At 45.4% G+C, this 14,722-nt stretch overlaps 1 protein-coding gene across 5 annotated transcripts in view; it reads right to left on the bottom strand.

Annotated features, from left to right (window-relative positions):
- Positions 1-14,722, bottom strand: part of PPP1R12B (protein phosphatase 1 regulatory subunit 12B) — a 602,395-nt gene that overhangs the window by 440,588 nt on the left and 147,085 nt on the right. For 3 of the 5 annotated variants that reach the window (XR_007774748.1, XR_007774749.1, XR_007774751.1), the window contains one exon: positions 5,019-6,345. Coding sequence is in view for 2 of the 5 variants with exons in the window: in XM_050956104.1 (XP_050812061.1) it covers positions 10,223-10,357; positions 13,772-13,858 (222 nt within the window). In the remaining 3 variants the exon portion in view is untranslated. Of the gene's footprint in view, positions 1-5,018; positions 6,346-10,010; positions 10,358-13,771; positions 13,859-14,722 lie in introns of those variants that run through there. The other 2 variants (XM_050956104.1, XM_050956105.1) reach the window with 2 other exon arrangements.

Raw genomic sequence — 14,722 nt, 5'->3', positions numbered from 1 at the left:
TTCCAAGGGTTAGCATTCGAGGGGTGAGCACACTCCCTGGCAAATGCCTGGCTTCCTCGACAGGATATGCTCAAGAAAACGAAGCTCATTAGATGTTTTGCCCTTCAGCAGCCAAAGCATTGCCCAGGGAACTATTTAAAGAACCACATCAATCAAGTAACCAATTCTCACCTCAGGCAGAATTAGGGGATTGGCCTTTAGGGGAAAGAGACTTATGGAGGAAGAAGAATCAACCCTAAAGCTGGTCTGCATTTCAGGTGCAGCCTTCTGTGAACTGCTCATGGGACGCTCCTAGGGGCTGGAGACTCCATAGTACCTCAAAGCTGGGTCTAACTACAAACACTGCAGTGAACTAAGCAGTCATTCAGGAAATTGCCATTGCGGATTTTTTCCAACCCTATTTCAATCCTCCCCCCCTACTTTTTTTTAAAGGCCATTTTACTTTCTACGCTAGAACCCACTTCAGCTCCCACATCAATCCATCTTTTCAGACGGCAGTGAAAGCAGAGAGAATCGAGGAGAAATACTGGTTCCAAACAGTTTCAGGAGCTGCTCCATGCTTCTGGATGGTAACAGTCCAATGGGAAAGGGAATAACCAAGATGGAAGTTTGGAAAAAGGAAACCTACTGCAAAACAAAGGATTGTGAATCCAGCCAGAGTCGATCTGGAAGTGTCAGACAAGAACTCCAGCTTCAGAGATTCCTCTCACTAATGACAGCTGCAAAGCTCGGACAGTCTTCTTTCTCTTCGCCTTCCTGCAGTCTAGTATGGCTGATCAGCCTGTTAACAGCAACAGCAGGCCGACATAGGCCTTCCACAGCCTGCATTCACAGGGAGTGACCAGTCACTACCAGATCCTTTTACTCCGGAACAATTGCAGGTGAACCTCAGACTGGGGGCAAGACAACTCTTCCTCCCTCTGAATGGGCTCTGGACAAGTCTATGAAAGAGAACTCTCCGGTGAATCAAAAGACCTGATCACCAGCTAGCAAAACGGAGCATTTCTTCAGTATGTTATTGCCAAGGACACAAAACAAAGCAACCCTACACACTGATGCTGGGGGCTCTGAATTAGGGAAGCCCTGGATGGTTGAGAACACGTACCTTTTCCACACAGCCATATTTTGTGGACCACCTCCAAATTCTGTTCAGCATCACAAAGATCCCAGACTTAGATTCGTTTTCAACACCCAATCGTGGTAAGGATAGCTCCCTTGCTGGCTCAGTGCAAATCTGCATTTTATTTATCCCAGTGAAGTCATTTGGAATTTTTCCCTCACTCAGAGCCAGAAAGAAGGAGATAACATTTAAGCACTATGAACATATCGGCAGTGCAATAGCCTAGAAAAAGTAATAGGAGCTACGGCATTTGGTGGAGGAGGACAGGAAAGGAGAGAGAAGTGGAAACTTTAAAGCATATGTACAACATGACCAGCATTTCAAAGCGTGGCCTGAGACTCCGTTACCCCTGGAAGTTAGAGGCTCAACCTGGCTGATGGATGAATGAGACAAATCCAGGAAAACCTAGCCTTCGTCTCTGAGGGCTTATCAGTTGCTGGACACTCACTCTAGGTATTGCAGTCAGCAGGGAGAAAGTTCTCTATTAGCAATGGAAAGATTTCTTCAACCTATCCTGGGCAAACATGGTCAAGTTCTTACCAGCTTGCTCAGCCCCAAGCATGATGGGTAGAATCAGGGTTGGAACGTTCTTTCCCCTGCAGGAGGCTGAAGTGTGTTATGGTCTGACAAGCTTTGTACAGAATGGCTTTGAAAACAACCTAACTTGCTTCCCACCAACTAGACTCTAACACTAGAGTTCACGCCCTTAAATCAGATCCTTCCAAACAGAGTTGGGACTGAACTGACCTTTCACCAATGGACACGTCACAATTCAAAGAGAACAATACAATACCTGCGTCACATGCACTTTGTCCATTGATTGATTATTGGTCATACTCCAGTGTCTTATGACTGACAGCTATAAGGGAGAAAGACCTGTAATGGCTGGTGAAAGCCCAAACCAACTGGGTATTATCTGCCGCACTTTATGATGAAATGGAAGTGCTGTAAAATTACCTGGAGACTGTGGCAGCCAATCCGATTTCTGCATGGCCGACTTATTCACTGATCAAAACTAAAAAGACACAAAAACCCTTAACCAGTCTGAAACCAGCTTATTTGAAAGAGTGCAGTACACTTATAAAAACCTGCACCACTGCAGATAAGTTGCTCTCTGATTGGCTGAGGCACATTTGGCCTGCTCTCTAGACTAATCAATTCACTACTTCAACACACAGCAGATCAATATTGGTACAGTGAGCTGCTGTCACCACTGTCCCACATCAATATCCATTAGATAAAATCCCCAATCACATGGTGTAACAGAACTGAAGCCACACTGACAATACACCTATCCTATACAGACTCCACTTTGCCTCTGTTCTCTTTTTAAAAAATGCATTGTCCTTTAATAGCTCAGAGGTCACTCCCATGCAATGACCTCCAATTCATTCATGTTTCCTCAAAAATATGAACGCCCACCTTAATCTCCAGCCAATACAGCCCATCACTCCAGATCTGTCCCACACTGGCAGCTTTCAAGACTAGCTACATTCCCTATGCAAGTGGAGAGTGCTTTTTTGCAAACTCCAGCACCCCTGGTACACCTCTTAGCAAGCTTTCGATTTCACCCAAAACTCTCCTTTGACAAACAGACCCACTCCCACTTCAATAAAGCCTAGTTCCGCAATTCGTGAGCAATGGAACTGAAACCTGAGTCCACGCTAAAGAACATTTCTTCCTCATTTCAGGTTATGTCTGTGGTCCTTTGTTACCTACATGGCCCAGTTAGTCAAAGGCAGAGTAGCACAGAGCTTGCAGCATAAGGATTTATAAAAGATATAAAAGCACTTCAAAAGATGCAAGGGGATTTCTGAAGTTAAGCAAGTCTTTTGTGGGTGGGAAAGTAGCTGTAAGAGGCAGAGGACTTCTCTCTCCATTTACACAGAATTCTCCCGCACACCCTGCACTGTCCACATTTCCCAAGTGTGTTTAGAATACACAGATCAAAACTTCCATGTTTTCCTCCTCACCAAGTTTCTATTTGACAGAGAAAATCCCAGGAGTCACTGCAATGCTAGGTCATCCGTGCACACAACCTGGCTAAAATCTAATCCTTGCATGCAAAAAAAATGGAGCATTTTTTATCCAGAAGAAACATTTCTCTAGATTTCACTGCCAGTTAAAAAGACAGGTGTAAATGTTGCTTGTTATGGGGAAATAATTTACCAGGAAAGCCTGCTAGATAAATTAAGCAGCACATTAAAACTGTCCCTCAGCTACTGCAGCTGCAAGTTATGCTAAGTTTCTTGGATAAAAATGGGTTCACCCCCAAGCAATTGCTTGGAAAAAGCTTTAGTGCATTCTAGGGGAGACCACTGGCAAATGCTATGGATTAAAACAGGGAACATTTTAAAAAAACTGTTTTCTATGCACTCTGCCTTGAGCGTAGAAAGCCGTGTGTCTTGCACCGTATCTCCTCAGTGGGATAGTTAAGTCAGCTGAGCCCAAGAAACAGTCTGACCACGCTGGAGTACAACAGCATTGTATTACTATGAAACGCTTGTGGCTCTGGCTAGTCAATGACATTAAATTGTTGTTCTGAGTTCTAACCTAGACAGAGATTAGGATGATAAACCTAGTGCTAAAACAGACACCTAATTTAAAGTGTCTTGGCTTCACACGGTACTATATGAGATTCATGTCTCTTGCATCCCATATTACCTATTGCAGATTCTTCGTTAGGATCAAGTGCAGTAAAGGATTCCCTGAATTTTACCTCTTAATGGTCCAGGTAGGTAGTGGCAAACTCATAGTGCAGAATGGAATACTGCAGACTGGGTTGAAAAAAGCAGTGGTTCTTGTCCAATGGAAAACATGTTGGTGAGAGACTCGCAATAGCATACCAGCCAGCTGAAAGACATTGCCCTCCATAGGCCACTGACAGGTGTAGAACCTCTACCTCCATATACATAGGAAGTGAGCAAGCTCCTGTCACATCTAGACTTAACAGTCCAAATCTGAAGCAAGCAGTGGGCCATAAAATGAAAATTCCAGGGGGATGGGGAAAACCCCAGAGAACAAGTGCTTACAAGAGGAGAGCAGCGCTTGGGTGTGAGGAATTAAACCAGATAAGCATTTGACCATTTTAATTCCTGATGCTATGAAGTTCTAGAAGGAGTAAAATGGATCCCTGGCTCAGAGACAGCGCTATGCAGAAGGCCCAGGTGCCATGATTGGTTTTGATCTCTTCCCCTCCTGACTAGATGTGTTGCAGTTGCAAGAACTCAATGCATTCGGAGGAAAAGTGGTGTCTCCCATCACACACAAGTAATGCCACTGAGGCTCTGAAGTGGGTCTTGTCATCCTGCTCAGCTGAGAGGATGGTGGATGCACCACAGGAGTTGGAGAGTAGGTGCAAAACCAAGTTTTGGATACAAAAAATAGAAGGGAGATAAGAAAATCTGCATCAGGCCAACACCTACTGATGCAATAACCGAGATGCTAAAGACGGAGTTAGACTTTACCCTGTTGAGAAATTATGAGAATAATATCCATGTTCAAGTTACTCATCTGTCCCTGTCAACACAGTGGCTAGACTCACATCATCTGCGCCAGCGCTGGAATCTCTGAACAAGGAGGGTCCCTTCCCGAACCCACCACAAATAGTCCTCTAACAGTAGGCTCAGCAGATGTGTTAACAAGTTAATGCCCGGCTTCCACTGGAAGCTAGAAAGAGATGTGTGTAACATCTGGAGGAGTCACCTTCTTAATGCCTTTGGAAGTGAAAACTTCCAAATTGTTCTATGTACATAGGACATGAAAGAACCCTTTGAGGTTTTCATCCAGGTCAAATCCTGTTGCTAGCTTCCAGCAATCAAAAAACAGTTTACCCCACAGATCTGGTTACCAGTACACACCTCACACTGGCTCATTCTGGCCACTATTAAATGAAAACAATGGAGCTGGCAACTGATCACTGCTTAAGGTTTCTCAATCTTGCTGTATTAGCTGTGTCAGGATTTGCCATCAAAGGCTGGACTATCCTTTTTGTAGCCAAATACGGCCTCTCCACCCTCACCCCCTATAAAGCCAACTCAAAATACACCTGTATTTTCATTTGTTTTTGCTCTTGTTGGAAATTAAAACAAGCACACCAGACATCTGCTCCGAGTACTTTGCAGGGTGCTATCCTGCAAGTAACACTAACAGACAAATGCTCGTCCTGTTGCTACTGGAAGAAGATGGGGGTTGGTTACTTGTGCATGCGTACCTCCCTGCATGGATATTCACACCCAGATTTGTTACATGTGCATACGAGAGCAGCAGGTGACCTCTGCTGCTTCAGTTTCTCCTTCATCAGAGACCCCAGCCAATATCAGTGATGAATCTTATTACAAGAGGAAAGAGCCCAGATGCAATTAGCAGATGCTATTACCTGGATAGTAACTGAGATAGCAACTGTGGAAGGAGTACAGAGTGACCCACGATCGCCTGGGCTGCAGAAACAAAGCATGGGCAAAAGGGGGGAGGGAGGGTCTGAAACTGGGATTCAGAAATGAAGATAGCAAACATTTAAAATCGTACATTAAATAGAGAGTCAGCTACTGGGACGATAGGAGAACAGAGCCTCCGTGCAAAGCAGCTGTCGTCACAGTCTGACACAGAAACGAGTCCTCGTGGCTTTCACAGCATCACATTGTAACCGGACCCCCAACGCCAAGTGGGCAGCTGACGTACATCCTCAGTGTACAGCTCCCGCTCATGTCCCCCCAGCTCCAGCTACAAAGGTTCTGGACCCGTCGGATCACTTTGACAGAGTCATTTCTGTATTGCTTATTACAGTAGAAGCTTCTCTGCTCCAGACTGGAGTCCAATGTGGACAAGGCTGGGTTTGTGGCAGGAAGTTTTGGCAGCTCAAACCCAGTTCTCATGTTTCTTTTCCCCTTGAATAAAATGTCCAAGATACCACGACATGCTTAAATTAAAATAATAAAATGGCTGAGGGGTGCATTCAGAGGGGTGCTAAGGGAATGTACAATGAGGGGACGGGACAGGGGAGTGCGAGGCGCATTGTTCCCACGGCTGAAAGGCTTGCTGTACTTTTGATTGGAGGGCAAGAGGCGGTTGGGGGCTGGGTGGCAGGGTTGGCAGCTTGTGCACAGAAGCCCCCTCCTTTCTTCCTTCCCTCCGACGTCCTACTTGGAGAGTTTGCTGATGACACGGATGAGTGCTCCATTTTCATCTTTCAGCCTCTGATTGTCTGACTTCAGCTCTGTCAAAACCTGCACAAAGACAAAGGCAGGGGAAGGGTTACACGGCTCATTCTTACCGTCACAAAAGCCTCACCAGGCTAATGGGAGCCAGTGGCTGGTGGAGAGGAACATACACACTGAATTACAGCAGTTCAGGAGACTCAAAGCTGGAGTGACAGGGGATGAGCGCGGCATGCTTTCAGTACTGAACACTTCGCATCTGCTGCTTGCTTATGAGATGTTCCAAAACCCTCTGCAATTCTGATCAGCCCATTCGAGAGATGTGAACAGGTGCGGCCACGGAGGCGGCTCTCTGGAATGACAGTGCATGGACGAGCCAAAGGACTGGGAGGTTCGGAGACAGCATTCTTTCTTAAAGTTATGCCAGCACTACATGAAATGAGTTAAGCAGCAGGACAAAGGCAGGGCTAGGATGAGGGAACCATTTTAGAGCTTGATCATTAGATCGTGAATCGATTGCCAATGGCAAGTTATGATTGACAGACTGACTTTGAGTGTGACCTGAAGTATTTTTAGAAAGTTACGTGCATGCCCTGTTTTTGCCTCTTTATGGTAGACAAGAGAGACCAGAAAGGTCTATGTTAATAGCATCCACACTATGCTCTCCCATTGCCTCACCCTATTCTTCTCAATCTGGTAGAGTGCATGAGTCGACAGGAGAGCGATCAGCGGTCGATTTAGCAGGTCTTCACTAAACCAGCTAAATTGACCACCAATGCGTCAATCCCTGGGTAAATGTACAGAAGCCCTTAGTAAAAAATCAGATGCAAGTCTGGTCTTCCCTGACTTTTCTGTGTATTGCACGCTTTCATATTGCACCTGAAGGAGGAGGAAGACATTGACAGAGCAAATCCTTCCTTCCTGTACAGTGTTCATTAGTAATTTCAGTTAATAGGTGTTAAAAATCAGAACAGTGGCAGACTATTCCCTTCTCCTCTTGGGATGTCATTGCACCAGTCCTCCAGGGTAAACAGTATGTTTTCAAAGCCTTCCAGGCCACACAAAGCCGAAAAAGGCACAAACCCATTTTTTCCCTTGCAGGTCAACTTTAAATGGCCAAGTCAGAAATTCCAGGTAGGGGACAGGGCAGTTTACATCCAACAAGTTTAGTCTTGTCTACACTAAACTGTGCTACGAAAAAATTCTCATGGCTCACACTGGTATAGATTAAGCGCTGGACTCATGGCTGCTACAATCGTTTGAAAACTGGATAAGTTGATGACGATAGGCAACACTGATAAGTTATCCATGTCAATTAATATCAATGTCGAGATGGATTTTAAAAACCTGGGCAAGTCCCCCAAACAAAATCACAAATCTTTAAGAATCTGTTGATTTTGCTCAAGCACGGACAATCCAGCACACCCATAAAGAGCCAAGAATTCACTATCTAACATGCAAACTCAGTTCATACCACAAACAGCTACTGGAAAAACAACCACCCTACTGCGTCATTAGATCACCTACATTAACACTGCTGCCAACAGACAACTCCCAAGAGTGAAACACACCATTATACACTATTTCCACTTAAGCAATTCCCTCCATTAACAGTGAAGGCAACAAAGCAGGCTTAAACAACTACAAATCTACACTGCCCCCACAAATGTCTACCACTGCACAATGGCATTCAGCATGCCAAAGAGAAGGTAACCAAGCCATGTTGTCGGAGTTAAATGCTGCATGATTTGTATGAGTGAAGGAGGCGTAATGTGGTTGTGGGTTGCAAGGGTGGGGTGGGGATTTAATGAGTGATCTTGTTTTGTTTTGAATGGCTGTGCTGGTGGTCTGTGTGTTGCTTTGAAAGGAAAGCATTTGTTTGGCATATTTTTATTGGCATTTAAGCAATAGGTCAGTTTTACCAATAAAAAACCAACTATGTGTATATACTTGATCATAAGCTGGTTCGTTTATAAGCCGACCCCCTCAAGATGGATAAGTAAAAATAAATTTTTTTTTGACCTGTTCATAAGCCGACCCTATAATTCAGGGGTTAGCAAACTTTGGCTCCCAGGCAATCAGGCTAAGCTGCTGGTGGGCCGAGATGGTTTGTTTACCTCAAGTGTCCACAGGCATGGAAGTAAACCTAAGTAAACAAAGTGTCCTGGCGCGCCAGCTGCTTACCCTGATGGGCTGGGACAGCAACTGGTGGGGAAATGTTTTGAGGGTGAGAAGCTGGGAGTCAGGGGAGTAACCCCTGTGACCACCCCCCACATGACCCCCACCCCTAGCCCAAGACCCCCACACTCTCCCCATCCCATCCTTTCCCACCTTATCTGGGACGGGCCAGGGGAGGCTGCCTCTGGCCTGGCTGGAGCTGCTCTGGCAGGCTGGGTGGCAAGGTCGCAGCCTGCTCCGGCAGGCCAGACCGGTTGGCGCGGCAGCAGCATGTTCCAGCAGGCTGGGCCGGGCGGCATGGCCTCAGTGTGCTCCGTTGGGCCAGGCAGCACAGCCACAGCCTGTTCTGGGGCCGGGGCTGAACAGCATGGCTGCAGCCTGCCAGCCCCGGAGCTGCAGCTGCTTGGGAGCCTGCGGGGAAAGCAGCGTGGCCAGAAGCAGAGAGACTCTGGTCCCGCCTCTTCTCTTCTGGCTCTGCTGTCTCTTCTTGCCTCCTCTGTGGGGGGTTGGGGGGGGGGGGCTGCGTCCCACCCCTCCCTCTCTATACCCCCTTCTCTGGTGCTTCCCTTTCTTACTAAGGAAATCAGCTTATGAACGAGTATATACGGTAACTTGCTACTGTTTGAGGGCTTGAAGGGGACAGTTAGGATTTACATTTTTAGTTCTCTTAATTTTAACACTGAGCAAGAAAAAGCATGACAGAAGAGACCTAACTGCATGGCATGTGATGCGCAAAGCTGATCGAAACAGACAACTTTGGGGCTTTCAAACAGTAATTGCTCTGCAGTAAATTTAACAATTGTGAAAAAAGCAAATGCATCTTGCATGCCTCCTACCTGCTCATGTTAACCTTCTAACAGATTGCTTGGGGGATACTGTAAATACTGCATTAAAGTCCCAGTCAACACGTGCCCTTCAAAACACAGAGGGGGACAAACGGTTTCCTTAGACAAGTAAAGTTAAAAAGAAGACAGCTTTCAGCTGCTAAGTGCCAGACTTCTATAAACAGCTTTCTCATTTAAGATGTGTAATGCTTACTCACAGTCTCCACAGGAGGACATTAACTCTGACTTCAGATAATCCTGGTGTCACAGGCAGTGAGTATTAGTTGCTAGCTACTGACTTCTGATACAGCTCTACCAAAGTGAAATAAGAGCGACTCATAGTACCTGGTATGATCAATTACATGCTGCAATAAATGCTCCCACTTTAAGATATAATGGATGGTGCTGGCAAACTCACTGGAATTTAGAGAATGAGTAACACGTCCATTTATCAGCATTAAGAGTCCCAGGAAAGCATGAGGTTTTGAGTAGCAGTTTGTTATCCACTCCAGCCCCTACTGTGTCCTCTGCTCAGGAGTTTTTGAGGAAGGGGGGGAGGGGTTGAAGTCTTCCATTTATGCAGGACGATGCTCTCCAGTCTCAAGCCCACACATGGAAAATGCACCCCTGGAGTATGAGTGATTTGCAAAAGCGATGAGGCCAGCATCTCCAAGGTGGGGCAAAGAGCAGAGAAGCCAAACACAGTTACTCTAAACTCTGGGGTCAAACACAGAACTATGTCATGCTGGAAAGTTGGGTTTTTTAAGAGTGGGCGGGAGGGAATCCTTTGCCCACCACCCCTCTGCCACATGCTGTGTTTTGAGCCACAGGCCTACAAAACACCTTCATGGAGAGTTAAAAGGGGCAAGGGACAGTTCAGACAATAACAGTAAAGACCTGCCTGGAATAGAGGAAGGAGGCGACGTGAACTGGAGGGGAAGAAGCTATAGCTCTTCTGATTCTGGGGGCTCGGTGGCCGCTGAGAGCCTGGCTACGACCCGGGTCAAGGCCCTGTTTTCAGCCAACAGCTGCTCATTCATCTGCCTCAGGGTGTGAATCTGTTTGAGCTGGTGGAGGTTCTGCAGAGAGTGAGACACAGAGTGGACAGAAAGACAGACAAAACAGACCAAGGATATTATAGGCCACAAGTGTGAATTTAGTTCACAAACACTAGAAAAAAGAACAGCAATGTGAGTAGAGAGATGTGAAAGCACACAAGAGGCTGGACAACACATTGAAGAATTAGAAAGGAAGCCTCAGGCACCATCCATTCTGCTACAGGCTAAACCCACTCAAACAGCTGTTTTAAGAATGGCAGCGTTCTCTTGTAGGCTGTGTTCCATCTTACTGTCCTTGAAAGCCACATATGGTAAACCTGGACACGATACCTGAACTTTCCTTACAATTTACTAAGAGTTTGACATCAGTGACTCAATGGCCACAGGGACCATGGTTTTGAAAGCAGCTCAGGGGCAACTAAGACTCTCTAACCCTTCTGCTTCACATGACCTCCTGCCCAAACAAAAGCAGCTTTGTGTAGTAAAGCAGGTTCTTGTAGTAGAGCTGCGTAGAGGAACTTTAAAAATACAGATTGCAACACACACTAACTCTACTGTCCTTCACTCTCCAGCCTGCAGAGCTATTTCCAACAGCTAAGGGAAGGCTAACCTTACAGTCCTGCCTCTCACTCTACCCAAGTACCAGCCATCCCCATACTACAACTAAAGCACGTGCATAGTTCTATCAATGCATCTGCTGCAGCCCTACAATTTCATCCTGTGTACCTCACCACTCTGCCACCCTGAAAGGCAGCATCTTCTACTCTGGTGCCTGGTCACTTACTATTCGTGCCAAAGTGCATGTATGTATTCGTGCATCCCTGCCAAGATCACCACTCAATTCTTCTCTCAGCCACCCAAGCTAAATTTGAGCTCCGATCTCAGTCAGTGAAAATTCAGTGCCTCAAGCCACCCAGTGCCCAACGAATTGGTAATTTTTAAATAGAAAAATATATTTCTTCCTGAACAGTGCTGCACTAAATAGCACCCTAAACAGCAGGCATACTAGGAACGTAGCATTCTCAATTAACAAAAGAAATCAATGGACCCAGAGCAATATAGAGATGAAATTAGTACAGTTATAGCTGCTACAGGAGAGGGAAAAAGTAAGATGAAGGAAAGCATGGAAGACTCACAGGAAAAGGAAAAGCAATGAGACAAACACAGACACTAGCTGAATATCAGCCATTATTCAGAGATGATATTGGTATTATGCCATGAATGGCAATACACATGCCAAGTTCAAGTGACAAGAAGTGACTGAGGACTTGCTAGGTTCCTTTTTCCAGCAAGACCAACCACTAGCCAGTCCAACAGAGGCACAGCATATACTAGATACAAGGCTGTATCATGGAGACGGGTGCAGGGAAGTTGAGCAGAGACTGAAGCAGTCATGGGAAGAACAATCCTAAATTCGAAAGTGAAAACATCTAGGCCCTGATCATGTTGGCTTAAAATCTTGTGTTCCCTGAAAATTCAAACAGTCAAATGCTCCTCTGAGTACCTGGGCATACAATGGGGTTGGTTATGAATGGAAGCAGCCACTGGAAAAGTAATGCTATTGATGCAGTTTAGTCAATATGGTGGATTAAAAAGAAGGCCTCTATTCACTGGAACAGCCGGTCTTTCCCGCACCAGCAAACGGGCAAAGAGCTGAAGGACTACACCCAATTTGCATCAAACAACACTGACTACAGTCACCAGAGGGGCCACGGCAGGCTTGGACCTGTAGCGTCTGAGGGCAGCTGCAAATGGCATTTGAGATCCCCATGCCATAAACCAATAGCAAATACCATTCAGATGGAACAGATGGACAAAGGACTTTCTTGATCAAGTCAGGAACCAGGAGAGCTAACCCTAAAGCCTTGGAAGATACACATAAGCAGCAGAGGCGAACAGAGGAGAGTGGCTTAATGCCAGTGTTGTCAAGCTTAAACTATGTGCTAGTTACAAGTAACAAAACAGCTACTGCTACTTAGCCTGTTTTTATATTCACCAGCACTATTCATTTTATGTAGCAGTGAACATTTGATACAAGGGGCCAAATCCATCACTGGTGTAAATGGCAGTGTAAGTTATGCATTTGATGCCAGGAGAAAATTAGTGGGGATTTGCAAAAGGATTCAGCATTCAGTTGATCGGCAAAATGAGTGGAGCTTACACATCAACGGGAAAGAACAAACAATGGCCTTTAGCACATTGCAATGAATATGTGTAATGGAATTGGAAAGAAATCTCCTTGTGAATCTCAGGGAGGCAATATCGTACACTAGGGAAATGAGTCAGAGTCTATCCCTAATTTGTCCACACCAAACTGGTCTCTCACTAAGAATATTCGTGCACCTTTATTAGGCCAGAGCAGTCAGCCTCAAATATGATCTAAACTGACAAATATTGGGAGACTGATGCGCTTACAATACTGCCTCAAAACAGACACCAAGAGAAAGCTGTCCCCTTGTGGCATTTCAGTTAAGCTGCAGTGTGTTTCACTGGAGTTGTGTGGCTGGCAAGAATAGAACAAACATAAAATATATCTAAGACGTAAAATGAGAGGTGTGTATTTGAGAGAGAGCATTATATTGATTTAGAGACAATGTTCATATTCCAGCACAGATATTGGATCTAAGCCTCAGAATGCCTCAGAATTGGGACAGGGGGTGGCAGGTAATTGGAGCCTATATAAGAAAAAGATCCAAAAATCAGGACTCTCCCTATAAAATCAAGACATCTGGTCACCCTATCTATTGGTGACCGCTTTCAAACAGCAAGCCTCTGAGTACACTTCCCCGCCCCCCACCTTTCTAAATTAAAATAAAACTTAAAAAAAAATATTTAACACTAATATAAATGCTGGAGGTGAAGCGGGATTTGTGGGGTGGAGGCTGACAGCTCACAACCCCCATGTAACAACCTCGCAACCCCCTGAGGAGTCACAGCCCCCCAGTTTGAGAGTCCGTGCATTTGAGCATCCAGCTATTTCAAGAGGGCTCAATGCATACGTATCTCACCAAACGCTGGGATCCTCTTCTGCTGCACAGTAAGGGCAGCTTCCATTGATTTCAGTGGAAGTTTCCTGTACCCTGTTTTAGGAGAATGGACCAATCTTGGGCACTGAATTCAATTCAGCATAAATGGTAATTTTCTTTCTGCTTCACTAACCAGGTTCCTGCACCTTCAGTCAGAACAGCACCACCTCAGATTTAGTCAGGAAAACTTCAGCAAGAGCATGTCTGTGGGCACATTTCTCTCCACGCACTGAAGGTTTCTCAGGATCAGCTACTTTCTTCTTTACGCTATTCCCTGCTTTTTGGTTGCTACCTTAGCATCAGGCTATGTCCATGAATTGGGGGAACCAAGTAACTAGTATTCCAAAGCACAAGATGGGGCAGAAAAGCTTTCCACCCTGTATGCCCAAGCACTGTGTGTGATCCTCACCTGCTTCTCTAGCCCTAGAGAGTCTGCTACAAGGGGATTCAAGTCCTCTCTATTCACTCTGGTTGGGATCAGTCTACTAGAGGACACCTGATTCACAGAGCAGGAGGAGAACAAGACAAATACCAAAGGAACAGGGAACTTGGAAATAGGTCAGACATACAATAACTCAAAACTTGTTACGACTAATGGAAGGAAACCTTCTGAAAATTACAGGATTAACACTAGTGCTAATGACTCAAGATGTTTGATTATTGGAACAACTCACATCCCATGCCTCCATGTTAAGGAAAACTAGTGCGCTGGCTCAGCTGACACCACTTCAGTTCAGTAGGCAGAGATGGTGGGAGTACAGAAGACTAGAGAGCAAGGGGAAGATGGGGGTCAGCAGCTCCTCTCTGGTGGCAGTGTTGGGAGTGATGCACAGTCACAGAGGTAAATGCTTTAGGTTTCATAGTGCCACTCACACTAGCGCAGGGCTTGGCAGCCTTTCAGGAGTGCTGTGCCGAGTCTTCATTTATTCACTCTAATTTAAGGTTTCGCGTGCCGGGAATACATTTTAACATTTTTAGAAGGTCTCTTTCTATAAGTCTATAATATATAACTAAACTATTGTTGTATATAAAGTAAATAAGGTTTTTAAAATGTTTAAGAAGTTTAATTTAAAATTAAATTAAAATGCAGAGTCCCCCGGACTGGTGACCAGGACCTGGGCAGTGTGAGTGCCACTGAAAATCAGCTCGTGTGCCGCCTTTGGCGCACGTGCCATAGGTTGCCTACCCCTGCGTTAGCAATTAAAATGCTTATTCTCGTAAACTTCTCATTCAGCTGATAAGACAGTGTCGATTCTCTCACTTTCAGGAAAGATGTAAGATGCTAGCGAGTAGCCTGTTTTTCTAACAGTCCTGAGCGCTCGCAAGCATTGCCTCATTTAACATTTCTAGCTCAGCAATT

Source organism: Gopherus flavomarginatus, chromosome 5 (genome assembly GCF_025201925.1).
Source record: "Gopherus flavomarginatus isolate rGopFla2 chromosome 5, rGopFla2.mat.asm, whole genome shotgun sequence".
Lineage (NCBI taxonomy): Eukaryota > Metazoa > Chordata > Testudines > Testudinidae > Gopherus > Gopherus flavomarginatus.
Note: the sequence above shows the minus strand (reverse complement) of the source record. Positions and strands in the feature narration are given on the sequence as shown.